Here is a 23,437-nt window from a genome sequence, read left to right as displayed (position 1 = left end):
TTATTTTACCTAATCCTTAAACCAACCCTGAGAGAGAGGTAATGGGGGGAGGGGTGGTTACCATCATTACACAGAGACATGCTGAGGAGGGCACCCCCTCCCCGTCGCCTCCACACTGTGGGAGATCCGGATTTTCCTGGGAAAACACAGATTTCAGAACACCACCACTGAAAGCTAGCTGTGATCCCAACCGATACCTTCAGGGAGAACTAAAAATAAAAAGCAGGGAGGGCCAAGGAGAGAGCAGGTCTGCGGGCGGGCTGGCCAGCGTGCTCTCTGGTCAGGAGGCCTGGCGGCTGCCCCAGCTCACCTTGCAGATAGCTCTGCAGGAGGGGAGCACAGCAGGCTGGACAGCAAGACAGCTGGTGCGCACCTGGAAGGACCCCGGCTGCCTTGGTCTCTGTGAGAGAGGCATGAGCTGGCCACTCTGACCCTCAGAGGTCAGCATGCACCATGCCCCTTCCCCAGTGTCCAAACAGGGACCCTCCCAGGCAGGGAGAGCTACACCATCCTCAGGAAGTCTCCCTTTCTTCCTACAAAAAAAAAAAAAAAAAAAAAAAAAAAAAAAAAAAAAAAAACCTTCCAGCCAGAGGGGAAAGTAGGGCAGCAAAGAGACGCAGAGACGCTACGAGCACATCCTGGCAGGAAGGCCAAGTGCCAAGGGCCTAGACAGACACTGCAGCCACGGGCGCAGTGGTCAGAAACCGTGATTCTGAGGTGCCGCAGACCTTGGATCACATTCCTGCTGCACCCCTAGAAGAGAGGACAGTCCAGCCTGGACGGCTGCCCCTCAGGCCACTCATGATGCAGCCCTCCTTTCCGTGGGGCCCCTCAGGGGCCGTGATGAGAGCCAGGCAGGGTCATCCCCACATGGTGGCTCAGTGGCCCAGCCTCGGTCACTCCTGGTCCAACCCACAGTACTGCAGCTTCAGGAGACCCCTGGCCCCTGGGGTTTCTGAGGCTCTGAGAGGGGTGCCCCAGATGAAACTGAGAGGAGCGGGGGGCCCTGGGACTAGGGAGGAAGGCTCTTCTTTTCCTCCTCTACTCCTGCTCTCTCCCTCCTGCTGTGCAGTGGCCATGGTGACACTGCAGCAGATGCCTCTGGGCCCCAGGCTGCGGCAGGGAAGGAGAACGGCTCACACAGCCCATGGCCACAGAGGGGGACAGGCAGCTCTGATGTTTGGGAGGTGAGGGGAGACATCCCAACCACCCTGCTGCTCAGAAGCTCCCTCCTGGGGCCTGCAGCAGCTTGGGATCCGGCACTCAGCCAGAACTGGGCTGCTGCAGAGCTTCTCTGTGCAGGAGTCAGAGGGGCTGCACATCTGAAGCAGGCCCTGGCCAGGTGGGGGATACAGCCACTGCCCTTTGCCCTTCTGAAGCTTCACAGTCAAAGTGCTGGGCTCTAAAGCCTACCTCAGAAACTTCCAGGCCATGCTCCATCTCACCGTGGCTACCCTCCTGAGAAGCACATTGAACCACAGCAAGGCACTGTGACCTCCAGTAGGAGGGCAGTCCTTCCTCCTGCCCACCTCCCATCCCCAACCCCAGGAGGAGGCACAGCCCAGGCCCCGATGAGCTGGTCACAGGGCTCACTGGCCATGCAGTGGCTGCAGGGTCCCCAGCTCCTGTCCCTTTTCTCCAGCCTAGACTCAAGTATCCATAAGGGGCCCCCTGAGGGACAGTGAGGATCAGTGTTTGGGCCTCCAGAGCTACACCAGGCCACTTTCTCAGCATGCAGAGAATGCTTGTCCTTCTGGGTCCCCAAGGCCCAGGAGACAGGGATAACTCACTGTTGCCAGAGGCCCTCCTTGCTACAGGGATGAGCACAGTAGCAAGAACTCAGCCCCTGTAACCCTGGTCTGGGCCCAGGTATGCAACTGGCAGGCAAATAGGCTGACCAAGGAGATCCAACCTCCAGGACAACTTCAGTCCCCCTGGCCATCTCTGACAGGGACAGGTGGCTGAACTAGCCCACTGACCACACACTTACTGGTTATAAGTCCCCCAGGGGCTAGTGGGTCTTCTGCTGCCTGCCTGCCTGCTCTGTGTCTCTGTGCCTCTGGGCTGAAGCCACAGGGCCCAGAGGAGTGAAAAAGCTGTATGCTCTGGAGCATGGCAGCAATGAGACTTTCCTCTCAAAACCCACACTCTGCAGGCAGCTGGGCCCATGCTTTGGTTCCACACAGCAACCTCCAAAGCAGAGCCACTGTGCCTTCCTTTCTTGACCTCGGCTGTCTACTGCTATCCAAACCTGAGACTCCCCCGCCTCAGGCCAGGCCTTGGCAAATAGATCTGCCCGGGCCTCTGCCCACTTTTCTGTCTTGCCTTCTCCCTTCCTTTCTCCAATATCCAAAGGTACCTTTGCTGGGGTAAGCAGACCTTTAGTTTGCCTAGCCCCTGGCTCCCAAGGGATCCCACAAAAAGAAACCCTACAGATGACATCAGAAACCAAAAGGGAAATGGGGTGGGAGGCCTGGAAGGAACACAGGACAACAGTGTCAAGTGGTTAACTCCAGATGCCAGCTCTTCCCCAGCCCAGGGTGGGCACAGCAAGGACTTGCTAAAAATGGGGGAGGAGTCCCGGTGTCCCAGCCCTGCTGGTGGCTGAGCCAAATCCAGGCAGAGACTGGTGCTAGCCTACAGAAGGGGTGACAGCACCTTCCCATCCTCTACCCCCCACACTCTCGGCGCCAGATCTGAGGTGCATCTCTCTGCAGATGAAGCAGGAGCAAGGCCTAGCACTCACCCCCACAGGGACACAGCGCAAGGAGCAAACCCACAGCCTGAGCCCCTGCTGAGGACAGGAGGGAAATATGGAGGAGGAGGGGGAGGTTCCTGAGACCTACGAAGGCTCAGTGAAGTGTGGAGAGGGCTTCTGCTCTGGTATGGGCTCCCGGCTGGAGAAACCCAGCTCCTCTCTAGGCCAGCCATGCCCTCAGAGGCCTGGCTCGCGGGGCCCCTCACACTGCCTGCCTGCATCATTCATTTTGGAGTCTGTACAGATATAGCCTCTCCCCCAGTGACCTGCGAGGTATCAGGGGGAGGCTGTGCCTCACACACTCTGCACAGCCTTGAGCTCCCCTCACACCCTCTCCATGGCCTTCAGCCCCGGATACACATTTGAAGAGGAAGGGAGGGAGGGAGGGAGGGTGGACAGAATAGCCAAGGGAAGGAGAAAGAAGAGGAGGAAAAGGCAAATGGAAGGAGACAAGACCTCCTGGACCCCCACCAGGCCCGAAGAGTCTGTGGCCCCCAATCTGCCCAGGGGCACACTGCAGGATGGGCACAGTGGCCCTGGGCACTCCAGAGCAGGCTGCACAGAGCAGCCAGCGGGATAAACAGGATGCCGTGGTGCAGAGCCTGGGTCCCAGAGCCAGACTGCACCCCAAGAACCCAGTCCTGCCACTTCCTGCTCAGTGACCTTGGCCACATCACCAAACTAGGTCTGTAGGTAGAGGCTAATAATAGGACCCACCTCATTTGGCCATTGTGGTTTTTTTTGGGGTGGGGGGGCTGACACAAGAAGAATTAGCTTGTACTGTCTCGGGTAAGAATGGATGCTTTGAACGTAACCATTGATGCTCCAAACAGCTGGAGAAATCCCAGAATGCCAGAGCTCTGAGAAGTCTCGGGAGGTGCTATCCCCTGCACGCCCTCCCAAATGATAGGAGTGACGTGCTGAGGTCACCCAGCAAAGACAGGCCCAACACTCCCAGGTCCACACTGCTCATTCACTTGGTATTTATTCGGCACTTCTGACATGTGTGCCAGGAGCCAGAATGGAGGGGCCTGGTGCCTACAGCCCCGAGAGTGGCACACTGGACCCGGAAAAGACCCAGAAAAGACTGGAGGGTAGACAGGGAGGGAGGTGGCTGACAGTGTGATGGGAGTGGACCCTACGGAGAACGGCCCCCGAGCAAAGCCCCCTGAGAAAGTGGCAGCCAAGCTGGGAATGAACAACCAGGAGGGACAGGCAGTAAGGAGCAGGTGAGAAGAAGCATCTAGGCAGACCGGGCCACCTATATAGTACAAGGTCTGAGGAGCCCCTGTGCAGCTCTGAGGGTCTCCACCACATCCATGTAAAACTCAGGTTGGCTTCCAGGTCTGTGTCCCCTAAGGGGAGCAAGGACCATGTGGGCTTTGCCTGTGGGCACCCTGGGGGTTAGCATGGTCCAGAACTGGGCATGCAGCAGCCCTGGAGGGAGACACATGCCAGCAAAATCCTCCCCAAGAAGCACCAACCAAGGCAGGCAGAGGCTGGGCAGATCCTCCTGCCCTGCAGGGCCCGATGCCTCACCAGGCCCAGAGCAGGCGGAGGACCACTCACGCACCTTCTGCATCCACTGTCTCCTTCATGATGATCTCCACCCGCTCCACATGGTGCCGGTTCCAGAGGCCATCTAGAGCCTTGCGGTTCTGGTCTCGGAAAGGCAGGATCTGAGCCACGGCCTGCCAGGGAAGGAGACGGTTATGCTGCTGATTCTCAGGATGAAATAATCCTGACTCCAGGGGAGGGCCCTGACGTCTCTACCCCTGGCTCAGTGAAGATGCTCTCAGGAGCCACAGTCCCTGGGCTTTAGGACTTCACAGCTCTATACAGTCTCCAAAAACTATGTGACCTCCACAGGATTACCAGCTTTTTATTTTGCAAGGAGAAAAATATTTAAGATTACTTATCTTCTATTATCATCAACTTTTATTATTTTTAAGATTTTATTTATTTATTTGAGAGAGAGAGAGAGAAAGCATGAGAGAAAATCACAAGCAGGGGGAGGGGCAGAGGGCAAAGCAGACTCCCCACTGAGCAGGGAGCCTGATGTGGACTCGATCCCAGGACTCCAGGATCATGACCTGAGCCAAAGGCAGACACCTAACTGACTAAGCCACCCAGGCGCCCACTATTACCATCAGCTTTTAATAAAAGAAAGATATTTTAACAACAAAAATGGAGCAAAAAAACCTTTAGATTGTATACATTTAGGAAGTGCTCTTTTTTCATTTTCCCAGAAACAAGTGAAAACCTCACCAGGTCAGACACTGGTCCAAGAACCACTCTTTGGGAATGTTGCAGCTCTAAATAAGACTGGCTAGAAAGCAATGCCTCTGTCCTGGAAGACTATGAGGTGCCCACACACGTGGCCCTGGGCTCCCCAGCCTGGTCACTACCAAAGAATACTTCACTATGTGCTCTCTGCTGGGGTTTCTAGGAAGGGATGTTCTGGAGGTGCTTGGAGGGTATGCTCAGAGTGAAGTGGCCAGCCGGCCTGCATCGCCTAGGAGCTCAGCCTCATGCTCTGCCACAGAACCTGACTGGGAAGCATGGATGTAGGGTCTGTCCTCACTGTAGGACCTTGTTACCAGCCTTCTGGCTCAAAACAGAACTCAGGAAAACAGAGATACTGAAAAAAGGCAGACTGAGTGTGGAATAAGTTAATTCTAACTCCCACACCACGACCCCCTGGAAGTCAGGCCCACATCTGCATAGAGGATGCAGGGCAATGAGAAACAAACCACTGGAAACATGGACAAAGGCCACGCAGTCCTGCCCTTGCTGAACCGCTTTTCCTGCAGCCTCTCACTGCCTGCCCACCTTCAGGACAGCCATGGGAGCTCGGATTTCACAATGGCTTCAGGCCTAATCCCACAAATCGCAGTGTGGCTCTGTCAATGGGGTCTACCTATCTACCCGGCTCACTCTAACTCTGGCAAGCTCCCAGGTGAAGCTCACCTGCTTGCCCAGGTAGTGGTCCACCCGATACATCTCCTCCTCTTGGAAAAAGCTCCCAAGCTCTGTGGCCAGCTGCTGGGCAGAGACGTAGTCATGGCCAAAGGGTTTCTCCAGGACAACCCGCAGCCAGGCGCCCGGGCCTGGGCGGCAGCTGCTGTTGATGCTACGAGCAATATCCGCATAGGCGAAGGGTGGCACTGAAAAGTAGAAAATCCTGCCAGCCTCCCGAAGGCCTTCATGTTGGAGCTGTGCCTCAATGTCCTTGCTCAGGGCCATGTAGTCCTCATTTGTTTTCAGGTGGCGGTACTGGCTCAGCCGCTGGAACTGGCCCTTGAGTTCGGTACAGCGCCCAGGCTCCATGTCCTCAGGGCAGGAGAGGGACTCCAGGACCTTGGCGATTAACTCTTGGCCCTGCTTGGTGGAGGTCAGAGCAGCCCCATGGAAGCTGAAACTGTAGCCCTTCCCCACTTCATCCAGGTACAGCTGGAACAGTCCCTGCCATAAGTATTTTTTGGCCAGGTCCCCAGTTGCTCCCAGCAGGATTATGGAGACATGGCCCTGGAGCTCCTGAGCCTGCAGGCAAGCCAGAAAGGCCATGCACACTGCCACTGTGAGCATCTTCCAACAGCCAGGGGGCCTGGGCAGAGGTAGGACAGACAAGGAACAGGAAGGATCAGACATGGTTCAGGTGGCTGGGATGTGGAGGTAAACACATTTCTAGGCTATCAAACATTTCCTGTCTGGCAAAACACCACCACGTGTTTTCTCAGAAAAAAATTTTATAATCCCACAGCTTGCCCCTCCCTCCTCAGCAGTTTGGCTTCTATGCCAGGAGCAGGTGGGTAGGTAGCCTAGCCTGTAAACAGGGACTACACCCAGCAAGGTGGTAGGCCACTTGCTGGAGACGGGCCACTGTGCTGCAGGAGGCACCAGGGAAGCCCGCAGGGGCTGCCACGGAATTGGAGCTGTCCACTCTCCAACCAAGGCCAGTCTTGTTCATGAGCACAGGTCACCAGGACCATCTGGGCAGCTCAGGAATGGAAACAGGCCCTCAGGTGCTGGCTGGAACTATGAGAAGATATGATCATCCCCTCTCATCCTCCTTTTGTTTTTCCCATGGCCGCTGGGCTCCAAGCACAAAATGATTCCTAGGAACTGCCACAGTGTAGGGATTCAAAACATAGACACTGGGGACCCCTGGGGGGGCTCAGTCAGTTATGCTTAAGCATCCGACTCAGTCTCAGCTCAGGTCTTGATCTCAGAACCTGAGTTCAGGCCCTGAGTTGGGCTCCACACTGGGCAATGGAGACTACTTTAAATTAATTAATTAAAATAAAATAAAAATATAGTCTCTGGAACCGAGTTTGAATCCCAGCTCAACTCTTTAAAAAAAAATTTTTTTTTTAATGATAGTCACACACACACAGAGAGAGAGAGGCAGAGACATAGGCAGAGGGAGAAGCAGGCTCCGTGCACCGGGAGCCTGATGTGGGATTCAATCCCGGGTCTCCAGGGTCGCGCCCTGGGCCAAAGGCAGGCGCTAAACCACTGCGTCACCCAGGGTCCCCCCAGCTCAACTCTTTACTGTTTGACCATGGACAATTATTTAACCTCCCCATACCTCATCTGAAGTGGGGGGTAACAGTGACCTACGCTGTAGAATAATCATAAGAACAAAATGAGTTAATATTTAGAAAATGTTCAGGACGCTGCCTACCACTTATGAAGCACTGCCTAAGTGATATTACTATGATATGTTAATGATAGTCGCAACACTGAACTAAGTGCTCATGTGCGGAAGATCTTCTGGGATCCAGAGAGAAGTCCTGAAAACAGACCAGTGGAGTGGATACTATTCCCCTTCTGCAGTGAGAGAAGCCGAGGCTCAGGTGGTGAAGGGGGCTAGGTGAGGAAGGAGGGGCTGGACAGGCACTAGGTTCTCTGGCCCTTGAGCACACACACAGTAAAGGCACACCACAGCCTCCCTGGGGGTGGGTCTCACATTTTAGCTGGTTTCCAGCCTAATTTAAAGCAGCTGACACATCTGAAAGGCCAGAGGCCTTGGACCTGCCTCAACCGCACCAAAGGATTTGCTTTCACCCGCGTCTTCCTGATCAAGGCTGTGGGGGCTTACTATGTTGCGTTCTTATTCTGGCTCTCCTGTTCAGTCTCCCACCAAGGCCAGTGCTCTGAGGGCAAGGGAGGAGTGGTGACGGAGAAAGTAATCATGGTCTGAAACGCAGATCTCAGAAACACAAGGGGCAATGGGGCCCGGCCTGGGGCACTGAAGCAGTGAAGAGAGATTCACTAAACCCTCAGCTAAGACACTCTAGTGTATTGGTCAGGCAGAGAAACTGAGGTTTCAAGAGATACCTGGCCAGCTCACCCTCCTGCATCCCTATACCATCCTCCATCCTGAGGACAGCCAGCAACCCCTGCCCCAACTTTTCCCTCTGCCTCTTCATCTCTCTCTGTCGGTGGCCAAACCAAGGCAAGGGTCCAACTGCAGTATCTGCATACCAGACATTTCCACTGCTGAAGCTTCAACCAGGGGATCAAGGGACCAGCTGAGTGGCCTCCCAGGCTTCTCCTTCCCCTCCCCCTTAGCCTGAACACTCACTTCCAAATCAGATGGCCCACTGGACCATTCTATACTTTCTTCTGCTTCCCAATCCCTGTCCTTGGTCCTTTATGCATTTTCTTTCTCAACTGGCCATCATCTCTGTCTGGAGGGAAGAAAAAGCTGCAAGGTCAGTGCGGGGAAAGAGGCAGTGAGAAATCTGAAGCCCAGAGAACAGCCTGGAGGAGGAGGAGCCTCCAGCTGGCAAGCTGCATTTCAGAGCTCCTGATCCTATACGGGTAGCAAGGCCTCTGGATGTGCCGGGAACAAGAGGAGGAGCTCAGGAACCTGAGAGAGCCTGGTACCAGGCAGGTGAGGGAGCTCCAAGGGCCAGCACCCCTACCCCAACTCCGTAAGACTGCAGAACTGTCATGTCACCAAGCCAGAGGCCCCAGCCACTGTGCTAATCAGCTTCCTCAGTCAAGTGGAGGAACGTGGCATTTGGGTCAGAGGACCAGGGCTCAAGACCACCTCCCCCTGGTGTGTGATCTAATTAAGTCACCTATTCAATTTGGGCCTATATGTCCTATCAAACAGGGCCAGTTCCACCAAACTAAATGGGGGGGGGGGGGGTCAGAAAGATCAGCTGAGGTGACATACGTGACAAACCCTATGCAGATGTGAACTATGTTAGCTAAATGGAAGGCCCCTCCTAGCTCCTAAGGGTGGCATAATGCTGCTGCTGTCAGGAAAAACTGAACGCCTCTTGTCTCAGGGACTACAGAAGGCAGCACGGAGGAACCAAAACAGGCATTCCCATAACATTCCCCAGACTAGCTGTGATGCCCTGCTCAGAGAGCAGGGCGACAATGACAGATATGGCTGTCCTCCTTGCTGCCCCAACAGGGACATAAACAGGCTCGGAGAAGCCCACCAGAGTCAAGAACAGGGTCCCAGGTTGGGAGTGGCGGTGAGGGAAACCAGATGGCCCCAACACGTCCACCGGTGGTCTAAACTGCTCCCATGCTATGAGGCTCTACTTCTGAAGGGTTTTCTTTCTTTTTTAAAAAAAAATTTATTTGAAAAAAAAATTTATTTGACAGAGAGAACGAGAGAGCACAAGCAAGGAGAGCAGCAGAGGGAGAGGGAGACACAGGCTCCCCATTGAGCAGGTAGCCTGATGCGGGGCTTGATCCCAGGACCCCAGGGATCACGACCTGAGCCGACCTGAGCCGAAGGCAGACGCTCAACCAACTGAGCCACCCACGTGCCCCTTGATGGGTTTTCTGAAGCACTTTCTCCTGCCTCCTTGCTTGCCCTAAGAGGAATGAACCTAAATACGCCTCCTAAAGTTACACACTTGAAGTGAGCCCAGAAGCATGGATGTGGCATTCCAACAGCTGGTACTGCCATGATTGGTTTCTATTTTTAATGAATAAGTAAATAAGAAAGCCGTTGGTGAAAAGTTCAAAGAGCCCACACAGCAAGGATAGTGGATCAGGCAGTGGGTTGGACTGTGTGGTGGCTCTGCTCTGGCTCCTGGGGGAAACCACATCACCGTGCACATATCTTGGGCCCTGCGTAGGCCTCCGTTCCTCATCTATGGTGTGAATAGACTTAGCTGAAGCACTGCTACTTCACTGCCTCCAGATCCTCTGTTTTCCATGGAAAGGAAGTAGCCCCTCTTCTATCAGGGAGATGCCAGAGCTCCGCCTTCCTACAGGGCAGTTAAGTGCTTAGTGCCTTAGAGCCGGGCAGCAGGGCCAGGGAAAGAGGGCTAAAACAGGAAGCAAAGGGCTGATGGCTCCGTGTCATTCGAAAGTTAAGACAAAACTCTCTGAAGCTTTAACTTAAATGTGTGAAGGATGCGATTTCATTTACAACAATTATTATTCGAGAAACCTGCCAGAAACACAAAAGCAGAGCTATGGGGGCCTCTTCCAGGGAGGTGCAGAAGACCTTCTCCAGACAGGTGCATCTCAGCCTCAGGCCTGAGGAGGCACATGTACACAGTCCAGGGCACCTTTCATGGCACCCCCACCCAGTCGGAGGGGTTCCCATCAGACTTCCTGGCGGACTCACCTTTTAAAATGTAGCTAACATTCCCAAAGCTTCAAACGCTGACCCGGCCCAACCAGAAGGATTGGATCAGAGTCAGGGTACCAGGCTTTGTTTCTGCCCAAGCAAGACTGGCAGAAATGGTGGCAGGGAGGGGCCTGCAGCCGTGCCTGAGCCACCTCTGCATGGACCCAGCATGTGCTGGCACTCCAGTGCAGGGTGGTTTCTGGTAAACCATAGGAAGCAGCAGCTCCAGTCCCCTATTCCCAGCAGACGAGGGGCAGGAGTAAAGTTCAGTGGCTGCCGCAGCCTGTTCCTTTCCCAATGCCACACTGACACCTCTGACCTCTACCTTCTGCTTGCCAAGCAGGAAGGAGGGAGGTTTTCTTCAAATCACAGCCCATGAGTTTGGAATTTTTGAAAGAACATGTGGGAGTAAAACAAGAGTTCAAACTGAAGATCATTTTTAACCGAAGTGGGAGGGGACGTGCCCAGTTCTCTCTACAATCACCAACACCAGCATTTTTCCTGCACTCTCCTTGTTCGGGTCCATCAGCACCCAACACACCCCTGTAGGTCAAATCCTTCAGCCGCTGTGAGACCTGTACTCCTTCCCTACTTGTTCCCCTTGGCTAGACTGGGGACAAGACTTGCAAGATCAGGCTCTGGGGCCCTTTCCCTGCCCTGATCTCAGAGAATCTTTATACCCATCACCTCTTTAGGTGTCTTGGTTCCCTGTGATCACAGTGGTGTGCTGGAGCCACCTTGTACTGGCACACAAGATTTCAACTGCTGCATTTTCAGGAATTTTTCAAGCCAAGCGTTAAACACAGCCATTATTAAAAACCAAATCGCACAATTTTAGAGCTAAATAAATTATATTAAAAACAAAGATAATAAATACTTATTGCAGCTCATCCCTTCCTAATTATTTTACTACGTTTTATTCCTAACCTGTGCTCTTTATGTTTTTTATATCTACTGTATCTGTAAGGTGAAGATACTCTCTACTGCGGTGCTTGCAACAGCCAATTAGGAATATTGCACCACAGATATTGGCAAATGCTGTAAATCGGGCTCTCCATCACCAACCCCCACCCCTGCTGAGTCGTTATACATTTACCAGCATGCCACACCAGGCCTTCATCTCTGGTCTGGGCTTTCTTCCCCTCAACTCTAGGCTGATACAATCAGCTACTCCTCTGACACCATTAGCTGGATGCCTATAAGACTTCAAAATTGAATGGATTTCTCCCCAGAAGTCCCCAATCTGGTCCAAATGCAGATTCCCCCAGCCTCAGTAAATGGCATCTCCATCCTTACAGATGCTGAGACCAGAAACATTGGAGGTCATCCAATCTGTTAGCAAATCCTATAGTTTCTTTCTTTCTTGTTTTAATCCTATAGTTTCTATCAGCAAAATTTATCCAGAACACAGCTACTAACCCACCACCACTCCACTCTAGTCCCAGCCACCATTACCTGTGGTCTAGATTACTGTAGGAACTGCTTAAATGGCCTCCCATTTCTGTCTTCCCCACTCATTACCTCCTTGATCTCTTTTGCTACTGTGCCTCCCTCTCAGCTCCAGCCACCCATCCTCCTGCCTCAGGGCCTTTGTACTTGCTGTTCGCTCTGCCTGACCTACTTTTCCCTGCAGATGTCCACATGGTTCACTCCCTCACTAACTTGAATTCTTTGCTGAAATGTCACCTTCTCTGTAAGGCTTTCTCAGCCGACTCTAAAATTGCAAACCTCCCACCTCCATCTCACTCCCTGCTTTTCTCTCCGCTGTACGTATCAGTCTCCAATACATTGTCCTTGGAAAGTATATTTGTTTTGTTTAGTCCTTGCCGCCCCTCCCCTCAAGAATGTAAGTATCTAAAACCGGGCCCAGGACACAGAAGGTACATTCTAAATATGTGCTGAATGAACAAATAAATCCCATCTGCAGAACACCACTGTCACCTGTGTAGGAGCTATCTGCATCTGAATGATGGCACAAAGGAAGAAATGTCTACTGCTGACCTCAAGCACAGTGACACAGCACACCTTAACACCAGCTTCCTAACCGTAACGACGCGATTAATAATAAAAAGAAACATTTACAGAGTATTTAACTATATGTCAAATACTAGAGCTTCACATTCAACAATGGATTTAAATTCTTGCCACAGCCTATGAGAAAGGCACCATTATTATGCCCATTTTTAAAACAAGAACAGAGGAAACCAAGGTGCACAGAAGGAAAACCACTGAAGGGCAGACAGTTCAGAGGTGATCAGATGTGAATACGGGCAGTCTGGCTTTGGCACTTACCTCCTACCTACCAGGAAAACACGGAATCACAACCCCAAGTGGTAAAATTTAAAACACTGTATTGGCGTGGACACCGATCCTGCCCCTCTGAGAGACTGGAGCAAACCGTCTACTTCTCTCATGTGTCGAAACCATGGGGTAGGAAAACAAGTTGATAAGAAGCACAAGATGAGGCAATCCATATAAAACACGTGGCAGGGCACTTGGCATACAGTAAGCACCCAAGAAATGTAGCTTCTATCATTATTAAACCAAAGGTATCTTGGGTAAAGTTACTTTTCTTGCTAGCTTGGAATTGCTACAAAATTAATTAACAAGCACGCAACAGAAAAAATGCCAAGGAACAGCTCATCAACAGCTTTGTGACCCTCCAGTTATACTGATGAAAAATCAAAGAAATATCAGGCTAAAAAGGTTAAAAGTCCCCACTCAAGTCCTTGAAGGATTTATAATCTGGCCCAAAAAAGAGGGGCCAGCATAAACCCCTTCACTCTGCAGCCACAGGCCTATCACCTACCTACCCAACTGTAAAATGGGGATCCATCCGCCTCATTTCAACTTTGGGCTAAAAAAAAAATCCAGTTCGTGGCTGCAAAAATACTTTAGGGGGCAATGGTTTTAAGAGCTCTCCCAGACGGAGAGCCACCTGGCTCCCAACTCAGGGCAGCAAAAAGCAAAACCAGACTTCCTGCTCTGCCCCTGGGTGAGGGTCTGGCAGGAAGGGTGGGCGGGGTGGGGTGGGGGTGGGGAATCTGGCATCCTGCAATGACATCTTACCTTGTTCCTATTCCATCAATAGTGAGAAGTGGCGGGGCCACGGATGGCCAAAGGTGCCTCTTGGTTTCCCTTTTAGATGACCTGAAACCATCTGACTGTAAGAGTAACTTAGTGAACTCCAATCTTTGGATAAAAATAACTTGAATGTTTGCCTAGAGTGGTTATTTATTGGGCAGTCATGGACCTCAAAGAAAAGTTACACAAAGTACTGTCTGAAAAATAAGCTCCGTTCATGCCAAATAGGGAGCATTTTTATCTCAGGTGCTCCTAAAAACTTACCAAAAGATTAGCCTCATAAGCTCAAAGTCTATCCGCCATCCATCACTGCAGAGAATGCAGAAAATAGTTTGAAATATGCCCACTCTACACCAGTCTCCCCGAATTCGCTCCCTTTCATGAACGGGGTGGGGGGGACGGTTGGGAGGACAGGGGAGGTTGAGGGGGCAAAGAATTTCGGCTTATGATCTTTCCAGAAGTTCTCACTTCCGACTGCATTCAAGTGAGCTGGTTTTCAGAGATGCAGATAGGTTCACTCCTGGAAAACTATTCACTGCTGGGTGTATTGCAAACGCTGATTGAAACCTGAGGGCTCCTGCCAAAAGTTATAATGACCCCAGGGGGGAAACAAACAAAAAAAGCAACTGGAGGAGGAAGTGAGCGGTCTGTGTGCAGGGCGCGGGCCCGGCGGGCGCTCGGCGGGCTGGGCTGCAGGCCCCGCGGGAGCGCGGCACACGCGGCGGCGCCGCCCGGAAGGCCCGAGAGCTCCCGGGCCGCGGGGCCGCCACCCGCCCCGACCGCGGCCGAAGGAGCCGGAGACCCGGCGGGGGAGGCAGCTTACTTCATCTGGCCCGTCGGAGCCCGCCGCTTCTCCGGGCAAGGTCGGCGGCGGCGCGGGGCGCGCGACACTGCGGGCCGGGCTCGGGCCAGGCCGCGGCCCCGCGCATCCTCTTCCGCAGGCGCCGCCCGCCCCGACAGGTGCGTGTCACGCGGCCCCGCGTCGGACGCGCGCTCGGGTTTCGCCGAGAGGAACCGGGGGCGACCGGCGCGGAGGGCGCGGAGGGCGCGGAGGGCGCGAGGCCGAGTCCGCCCGGCCGCCCCTTCCGTGCCCCACGGGAGCCGTGGCAGGGCCGGCAGCACAGGGGGGGTCCCCCAACCCCGACCTCCCGCGCGCGGGCCCGGGTCCCAAACCACAGCGGCCTCGGCTCGCGCGCGCGCGCAGTGGGGCCGACTCAGGGGCGCGCGCGCGCAGTCGGGTCCGCGGCGAGGGGCGCGCGGCGGAGGCGCAGGCGAAGCCACGCCCCCTAGTTCGGGGTCGCCCCGGGGGGGGAGGCGGGGCCTCCGGAATGATTTCTTGGTTAGCGTGGATGGGGCGGGTCTTCAGAGCGAAGTGGGCGGGCAAGCGGCGCGGCTGTTCTTCTGGTCGCCAGCGCAGGGTTCTGCTGTGCATCTGAGGCGCTGCCCTCTGAGACCCACGAATGGCCGGGGAAGTGGTTGTGTCGTGGAGGAAGCCTGGAGGGCGGGTGGCTGGGTCGTCCCCAGGATCTGGCATGAGCTGTGGGACCTGGAACAGGTTACCTGACCTCCTCAGGCCTTTGCCCATACAAGGCCTTGCCCATCTGTACAAAGAGCAGCTTGGTTCATCCCACTTGCGACGCCCCGCAGTGGTGATTTAGGTGATTTAGGGGTCCGAGAGCTCACTATGGCCCCGGCTCCGCTTTTAGCGTCAAATCTCTGCTAATACCCACGTGACCTTGAAGACCTAAACCTGTACAGTAGGGGCAGTAAGAGGATGTGCTTCAGCGGTGACGCGGCCTGTGACAAGCACTCAGTAAATGGGAGCTTGCACCTGTGTGCCATTATTAGCAAGACACAGTAAATGGGGCTAAGCCCTCCCTGTTAGGGTAGGGGCAGGGTGTGTACATGGGATGACATGGTCATTGCTGCTGCTTTCAGCACCCAGGGGATGGTACACTAGTCCTCTACCCTTGTCCTTACCAAGGTCATGCAGCATCTGACCCTTACCCTGTCGCGACCTTGTGCCTGCTTTTCTCCCAGCCCTACAGGGCTGTGGGCGCTCCTAGTGGCACCCCAGCCATGAGAGAGGCAGCTGCTGCTTCCTGAGTGAAGATCCTGAGTGACCTCAGGTCATTACGGCAAAGCCACCCAGGACCACGTCCTGGATATGAATCCCACATCCCTACTCCTGGAGCATCTTAGCTCTGTACCTTCTCCAGATCCACCTTTCTCCCAGCGCAGGGACAGGAAAACACATGGTCTCCTCTGCTAAAGTGTGCAGACCACCCAGGAAATGGATTCTGACTGGAGAGGCAAAGCTGGTAGCAGCCTTTTATTTCACAAAGGTTCCATTAGAGGTAGTGCATTGAGAACTAGTAGAGGGAACGTGGCAGTGGCCAGCAAAACGGAGTGGAGCCAACAGGCAAGATTACCACACAGGATATTGGGCAAGAGGGTTCCAGGAAGACTGGGAAGCCAAAGTGGGTGGAGCCTCACTGTCAGCACGGCCAGGGGGCCACCTGGGGGCTTGCAATGAGCTGCCAGGCCTCAGGAAGAATTAAGACCATACAGGGTGGGACCTGGGGAGAGGGTCAAGAAGCCAGGTATCCACTGGCTGGAAGTGGGCAGGAGGGTCTGGGGCATGGGGAGCCAAACCAGTCTGGGTGATACCAGGACTCTTGGCCAAGAGCCCTTCCCATGTTCTGTAACCCTGGGTGCACCATGCCTCACACAACTGTGTAAACTGGGGCTGAGAGAGGTACAGATGAGAGAAGACAGGTGCCCAAGGACTAAGACGAGCCCAGGGGATATTTCCTAGGTCCCTAATACAGCCATCGCAAAGGTGATCTGTGGCTACCTTGAGGACATAGTCAAATCAATCATAAGCAGCTTTTTTAAAAAAAAAGAATTATTGATTTATCTTAGGGAGAGAGAGAGTGCACATGCACATGCAAGCAGACAGAGGGGCAGAGGGAGAGGGAGAGAGAATCCTCAAGCAGATTCCCAGCTGAGCTCAGACTCCCACTTCCTACCAAGGGGCTTGATCCAACCATTCTGAGATCACAACTAGAGCCAAAATCAAGAGTTGGCCGCTTAACTGACTCAGCCATCCAGGCACCTCAATTGTAAGCAGTTTATTAAGAAAATGCATGTGTCCACTTAGGTGTCGGTGGGGTGGGGTCTGAGGAGTGACTTGAAATGAGCCTAGGATCTCACAGCTGTTTTCCCTGCTGGTCCTTCCACTCCCATGCATCACTGAGATGTTTTTATTTCTCTACACCCCCTCCCTTACTTTTAAAGTCCTTATCTCAGGCTCATCCTGACTCTGTACCTTCTAGTCTGATATGGACCAGTACTTTGCTTTCTTTCCATTATGAAAACAATTTGATCTCGGGGCACCTGGGTGGCTTACTTGGTTAAGCATCTGCCTTCAACTCAGATCATGATCCCGGGGTCCTGGGATGGAGCCCCACATCCGGCTCTCTGCTCAGTGGAGAGCCTGCTTCTCTCTCTCCCTCTGCTGCTCCCCCCTGCTTGTGCTCTCTCTCTCTCTCTCTGTCAAATAAATAAATAAAATCTTTTTAAAGAGAAAAAATAAAACAATTTTCTTTTCAGGTGTAAGAGTATTGCCCCCCCAAACCCACAAATCTAAGACCTTGCCCATTTGGGCGTGTTACTGGCTTCTACACATTTGCCTACCTGAAGCTTTTCTCATTTCTGTGTTACCAACAGCTACAAGACAATCCAGACTACATCACAGAGGACAAGGTGTGCCCCAAGCCCTCTGAAGGAAGCCAGAAGAAAGGAACAATAACCCGTGAGGCATCCTGCGACCCAGACTGCGTCGGTGGCTTTCCACCTGTCAAGGAGCACCCTATGGTTCTCTTCGTGAAGCTGATTTTTTTTTCATCTTCCTAAACTGTGGGGTAGGCAGAAGTCAGGGTTAAGCCAGCCTGCTTCACAGACATGGAAAGTGAGACCCAGAAAGATGAATGACTCACAAGAGATGTCTGTGGAGTTAGAAATAAAATCACGTTGCAGTTTCTATTTTCAGAACCACTCACTAAGTCAGCTCTGCTTGTTCACTCTGCTTTTTGCACCAGGTGGGGAGGGGGAGAACAGGTGTTGTGGATTTTCAGCCACAAGTAGATCTTTTCGTCCCCAGACATGAGAAAGCTCAGCACTTTTCCCCCCTCCAAAGATTAGCTTCATAAAGTCTACATGAAGCAGCTCTGTATTGTTTTTCTATTGCTGCCATGACTACTTGCCACCATTTAGTGACTCAAACAATGCAAACGTATTATCTTACAGCCTTATGGATCGGGAATCCAGCATGGGTCTCAGTGGGCTCAAGCCCCAAGGCTGCAGGGCTGTGTTCCTTTCTACAGCAGCCTTTTTCTTGCTCATTTGGATGCTGCCAGAAGTCAGTTCCTTGTGGCTTGGGACTGAGATTCCTATTCCCTAGCTGGCTGTCAGCTGAGAGCCATTCCCAGCTTCTAGAAGCTACCATATTCCCTGGCTTATGGTCCCCTTCATCAGTCTTCAAAGCCACACAGAAGGTTGAGTGCTTTAATATCTCCTCTTTTTTGGGGTTCATCTCTGACCCTTCTGAGAAAGGGCTTCTGCTGTTTGTTTGTTTGTTTGTTTGTTTGTTTTTTAAGATTTATTTATTTATTTTTGAGAGAAAGGGAAAGTGTGTGTGAGCAGGGGGAGGGGCAGAGGGAGAGAAGCAGACTCCCCACTGGGCATGGAGCCTGACATGGGGCTTGAATCTGTGACCCTGAGATCATGCCTGAACTGAAGAGTCAGATGCTTAACCAACTGAACCACCCAGGCGCCCCAGTTTTTAAAAGCTTCTGCTTTTAAAAACTCACGTGATTAGACTGGGCCCACTCAAATAATCCAGGATGATCTCTCCCGTCTTCAGAGGCCATATCCTTAGTCACATCTGCAAAGCCTGTTTTGCCACGTAAAGTGACATTTTCACAGGTTCCAGACATTAGAGCCTGGACATCTTCAAGGGGTCATATTCTGTGTGCTACAAATTATAACTTTCCAGAGTCTCAAGCCCTCCTGATAGTCCAGGATCTTGAGGACTTTCTACTAATAGCTTTACTAAAATATAACTCACCCATTTAAAGTGTAAAGTTTATTGGTCTTTAGTGTGTTCACTGAGTGGTGCAGCATCACCAATATCCATTTAGAACACTTTTATCACCCCAACAAGAAACTGTATGTATTAGCACATACTCCCTCTGTCTCCCCAACTGTCTGAACCCTAGGCAGCCTCTAGTCTACTTTCTGTCTCTGTGATTTGCCAATTCTGGACATTTCATATACATGGAATCATAGAATATGTGATCTTTTGTGTCTATATACATTAGATACACATACATATAATGTGTACTTACATAATGTTTTCTTTTTCTTTTTTTTTTACATAATGTTTTCAAGGGTCATCCATGTTGTAGTGTGTATCAATGTTTCATTCCTTTTATTGCTAAATCATATTTAATTGTATGGATAGGCAGCATTTTGTTTATCCATTCATCAGTTCCTGGGCATGTGTTATGGGTTATTTCCACTTTGGGGGTATTATAAATAATGCTGCTATGAACATATGCATACATGTTTTTCTGTGGAAGGTTCTTATTTCTCTTAGGTATATACCCAGGAGTGGCATTAGCCAATCTTATGGTAACTCGCCCATTAACTTTTTGAGGAACCACCAGGCTGTTTGCCACAGTGGCTGGGCCAATCTACATTCCCACCAACAGTGTATGAGCTTTCCTATTTCGATTTCTCCACATTCTGGCCAATACTTGTTATTATATGACTTTTTGATTCCAGCCATCCTCATAGGTGTGAATTGGGATCTAATTGTGGTTTTGATTTACATTTTCTTTTTTTTAAGATTTTATTTATTTATTCATGAGAGACAGAGAGAGAGAGAGAGAGAGAGAGAGAGAGAGAGAGAGAGAGAGGAAGAGACATAGGCAGAGGGAGAAGCAGGCTCCATGCAGGAAGCCCTATGCAGGACTCGATTCTGGGACCCCCGGGATCATGCCCTGAACCAAAGGCTCAACCTCTGAGCCACCCAGGTGTCCCTTTTTTTTATTATAAAGATTTTATTTATTGATTGATATACATTTTCTTGATGGCTTTAGACATTGGGCATCTTTTCATGGGCTTCTTGGCTACTTGTTTATATCCTTTGGAAAAATGTCTAGTCAGATTCTTTACCCATTTTTCAATTGGGGTGTCTTTTTGTTACTGAGTTACAATTCTTTTTTTTTTATTTTTTTAAAAAATATTTTATTTATTTATTCATGAGAGACACAGAGAGAGAGGCAGAGACACAGGTAGAGAGAGAAGCAGGCTCCATGCAGGGAGCCTGACATGGGACTCAGTCCCATGGGCTGAAAGCAGGGCTAAACCGCTGAGCCACCCGGGCTACCCCTTTTTTAAAAAAAAGTGTTTTGGTTTTCTTTTTAAGAGAGTTGTTACAATTCTTTATATATTCTGGATATAAGTTCCTTCCTAGGTAGATGGTTTACAAACATGTTCTCCCATCCTGTGGGTTGTCTTTTCATTTTCTTGATAGCACCCCTTGAAGCATAAGCTAATTCTGTAATGATATCCAACTGATCTATTTTTCCTTTTGTTGCTTCTGCTCTTAGTGTCATGTTCTAAGGAGGCTTTGCCTAATCCAAAGTCGTGGAAATTTATGCTTGCATTTTCTTCTAAGAGTTCCATAGTGTTAGCTCTTACACTGAGACTTTTTGGTCCACTCTGAGTTGGTTCTGGTATATGAGGTGAGAGGTAGTGGGTCTAACTTCAGTCTTTTATGTGGATGTCCAATTGTCCTAGGATGCTTTGTTGGATTAACACATAATGTGCTCTGAAAACATTGGTTTGGATAGTCATGCAACATGGAAGTGACCAAAGTCCCTGCCCCGCCCAGTGAGAGTCCCCAGCAGACCAATGCCTGACACATAATAGACTCTTAAAAAATGCTGACAAATGAATGTCATTGAAGGTGGGGAGCCAGAGCTACCAGGTTCAGCTGTTGGAGTCCCCTTCATTTGGCACATGGCTGTGAGTCACTCCAAGAGTGTTTTCTCTAAGCACCCTCTTGGCAGCAGCCTGAGAGGTGCATTGGTGCCCTTGGGTAAGTGAGATAAACCAGTAGTGCCACTATAGCCCAAGCCAGATCTCTGGGGGGGGGGGGGGGGAATCCCAAATTTTGTTCTGAGGCTTCCCAGGAGGTAAGGAGTCAAGAGAAAAGAAGAGAGAAGATGGGGGGAGAAGCTGGCCTGGATGTGAACCAGGACAGGGGACCTTGAGTAACAAAGCAAGAGGTGCCTGTACTCAAGGTCAATGTTTCTTGCCTTAAGCTTCAAGAGTCAAAAGCAGGGAAAGGCTCTTGGCTGGCAGATGAAATGAAAAGATAAAAGTGCTGGCAGCCACCCCAGACATCTCTGCACCAGCAAAAGCTGCATCGTATCCTTTGGGCCAAGTGGAGACGCAACCTGGGGACAGCCAAGCTTCTGGAACAGGCAATGGATGAGCCTGGGGTCTGGGGAAGGATAGGGCACCTTTGCTGGGGAAACATGATGGTCAGCAGGACCTCATGAGACAGAGGTTGGTTTCTGGTTGGCTTCTCCAGGAAGCAGGCATGCTCTGTCTCTCCTGGCCCTGACACTACAGTCATCTTGTCTGAGGGCTGGGAATGTGGGAGCCTCTGGTGAGCCAGCAGCTCCCAGGTGGCTGTGGGGTCATTGCAGGGGACATCTCCATTGTCATCAGACCCTTCTACTTCTTCCCTCTTTAGTGGTGGAAATGCAGGGAAGGTGCCCCTTGTTAATTAGTCCAGTGCTACATGCCAGGCTGTGGAGGCTTGGGGGTTGTAAACATGGACAAGGCTCCTGTTCACTGGGAGCTTCCATTCTACTCCAGGTGGAGGAATGGGGGGGGGGCACATGTAAAAGAATGAGTACAGAGTGACAAGCGCAAGGACCACAATAAGACAGAATAATGGAGTGGAATGTCCCTGAGGCAGGAAAGGGTGTGGAATCTCTGAAGGATGGAGGAAAGGCCATTGGGAAGAGCATGGAGCAAGAAGTGTCCCAAGCCTAGTTGTGCAAGAAGTGTCCCAAGCCTAGTTGTAGGTGCCCGTGAGGATGGTGCATTTTATTCCAACTTTCAGTGGAAGTCTCTGGGGAATTATGAGTAAGAGAGCAACACAATTGGTTTTCATTTTGGAAAAGGCCCCGGGGCTCCCGGACCATGGGCTTAAAGGAGAAACACATTGAGAGAGTGGGGTGGGGATGGTTATCAAAGGGTCCAGATAGGCAGGGGAGGGGCACAAATGTGTTACTATTTTTTAAAATGTGTTACTATTATTCAGGTTTGGCAAGGCCAACTGATTAGGAGACACTGTCATTGGAAAAGTAGTTTGTGACAGTCCCCGGGAAAGAGGACAGGCCACACCACCCACAGAGCTACGTGGGGAAGCCCCAGGGTCAGTCAGAAAAAAGGTGGAAGGAGCCTGGGAAAATGTGCACAAGTTTCCCGTGGGAAAGCATGGGCAAGGCAGGGTAAGAAGCCTGAGTATTGGCTAGTCTGATAGTTTCATCAGGCTCTGGGCCACGGAAACTGCTCCCTAGTTGTCGGTACCTGGTTCTGGGGGATTCAGGCAGGTGGCCCTGAGTGTGACAGCATGATAGAGGAGGTGGTTGGGAGTGTGGGCTCTGAATTGGTTGGTTTGTGTATGAAATGCATACTCCAGGGTAAATAATTTACGATCTCTAGGAACTGGCTATTCTAAGAAGGGCAAGGCCCTCCAGAGCCAGCCAGGCTGCAGGTGTCAGAGCATCAGGGGCTCCTGTATCTTACGGAGAGAAGTTTGGGAGACAACATTGGCAGGATTGTCTGATGGGTTAGACATAGGAATGAGGGAGGAGGAATCACCGAGGATGCTGCCTGGGTTTTGGTTTAAGCAACTGGGTCCCTCACTCTCAAAGTAGGTCTTTGGGAGGTCAGAAGACATAGCTCCCCCTAGGGAGCTTAAACTCTTGTAGGGAAGACCAGCTTCAAGTTGGGAAGGTTGGCAAGTCAAGTCAAGTGGCATTAGGCTCCCTGAAGTATGGGTGGACCTTGCCTTAAATCACAGAAATATTGCTAAAAAGTATTGCATAATACAAACATTCATAGTAACCATTTAGAAGTCCTATTTCTCCATGGACTTACATTCATTTGAGAAACCATGACTTCCATGATGAGGGGCTCTGCTGCCATCATCCAGGAATGTAATGCTTTCCCTAAACTCGCCTTATCTGTCTTAGAAAAATCTCTTCATGGGAATTTAAGATGAAGTCTTTCAAAAATATACTCTTTTACTCCATGTAAATAATTGCTTTTTAACTTTCTTGTTTTGTAAGATCGTATTTCATCAAATTCAATTACATGTAACAGTAAATAACTTCTATTATTACTTGGAATCAAGATTTAAACAACAGTACCCATGACATAAAATAATTTCTGTGTGGATTCGATTTGATGGTATAGGTTCCACGAAAGGTGGGACTGCTAATATATTTATATCTGTCACAAAGCTATAAAGTAGTATCTTCCTGGAATACAACCTTGATCTGGTAAGGGACCAGATGGGCAGGGGATGTTATAACACCTAAGTTAACATTCTCGAGTGCTTGCTAATTTAGATGTCACACAGCAGCTACTGTGAGGGTGGAAATATTGATTGCTGGTGAGAAATTTGATTGTGTGGTTTGGGGCAGGTGATAAAGGGCTTGAGTGGCTTTCCCTGACTAACCTCCCTTGATGCTGGAACATCCCATCCCATCAACTGGAAATCACACATTTGAAATGATCATATAACACCTGCAAATATCTATTGTTATTATTTTTTGGCCTCCGTTTTATAGGAAGCATCTTGTCTACTACACTATAAGCACTTT

At 51.1% G+C, this 23,437-nt stretch overlaps 1 protein-coding gene across 4 annotated transcripts in view; it reads right to left on the bottom strand.

Moving 5' to 3' along the window:
- Window positions 1–14,412, bottom strand: part of H6PD (hexose-6-phosphate dehydrogenase/glucose 1-dehydrogenase) — a 29,661-nt gene extending 15,249 nt beyond the window's left edge. The window contains exons 1-4 of one of the 4 annotated variants that reach the window (XM_041770496.1): window positions 14,281–14,402; window positions 13,443–13,523; window positions 5,729–6,365; window positions 4,332–4,449 (exon numbers count right to left, since the gene is read on the bottom strand). In XM_041770496.1, the coding sequence (XP_041626430.1) occupies window positions 4,332–4,449; window positions 5,729–6,365; window positions 13,443–13,523; window positions 14,281–14,285 (841 nt within the window). In that variant the 5' untranslated portion in view covers window positions 14,286–14,402. Of the gene's footprint in view, window positions 1–4,331; window positions 4,450–5,728; window positions 6,366–12,665; window positions 12,783–13,442; window positions 13,524–14,280 lie in introns of those variants that run through there. The other 3 variants (XM_041770498.1, XM_041770497.1, XM_041770499.1) reach the window with 3 other exon arrangements.
- Window positions 14,413–23,437: the final 9,025 nt, after the last annotated feature.

This window comes from Vulpes lagopus, chromosome 10 (assembly GCF_018345385.1).
Source record: "Vulpes lagopus strain Blue_001 chromosome 10, ASM1834538v1, whole genome shotgun sequence".
In the NCBI taxonomy this organism is placed as follows: domain Eukaryota; kingdom Metazoa; phylum Chordata; class Mammalia; order Carnivora; family Canidae; genus Vulpes; species Vulpes lagopus.
Note: the sequence above shows the minus strand (reverse complement) of the source record. Positions and strands in the feature narration are given on the sequence as shown.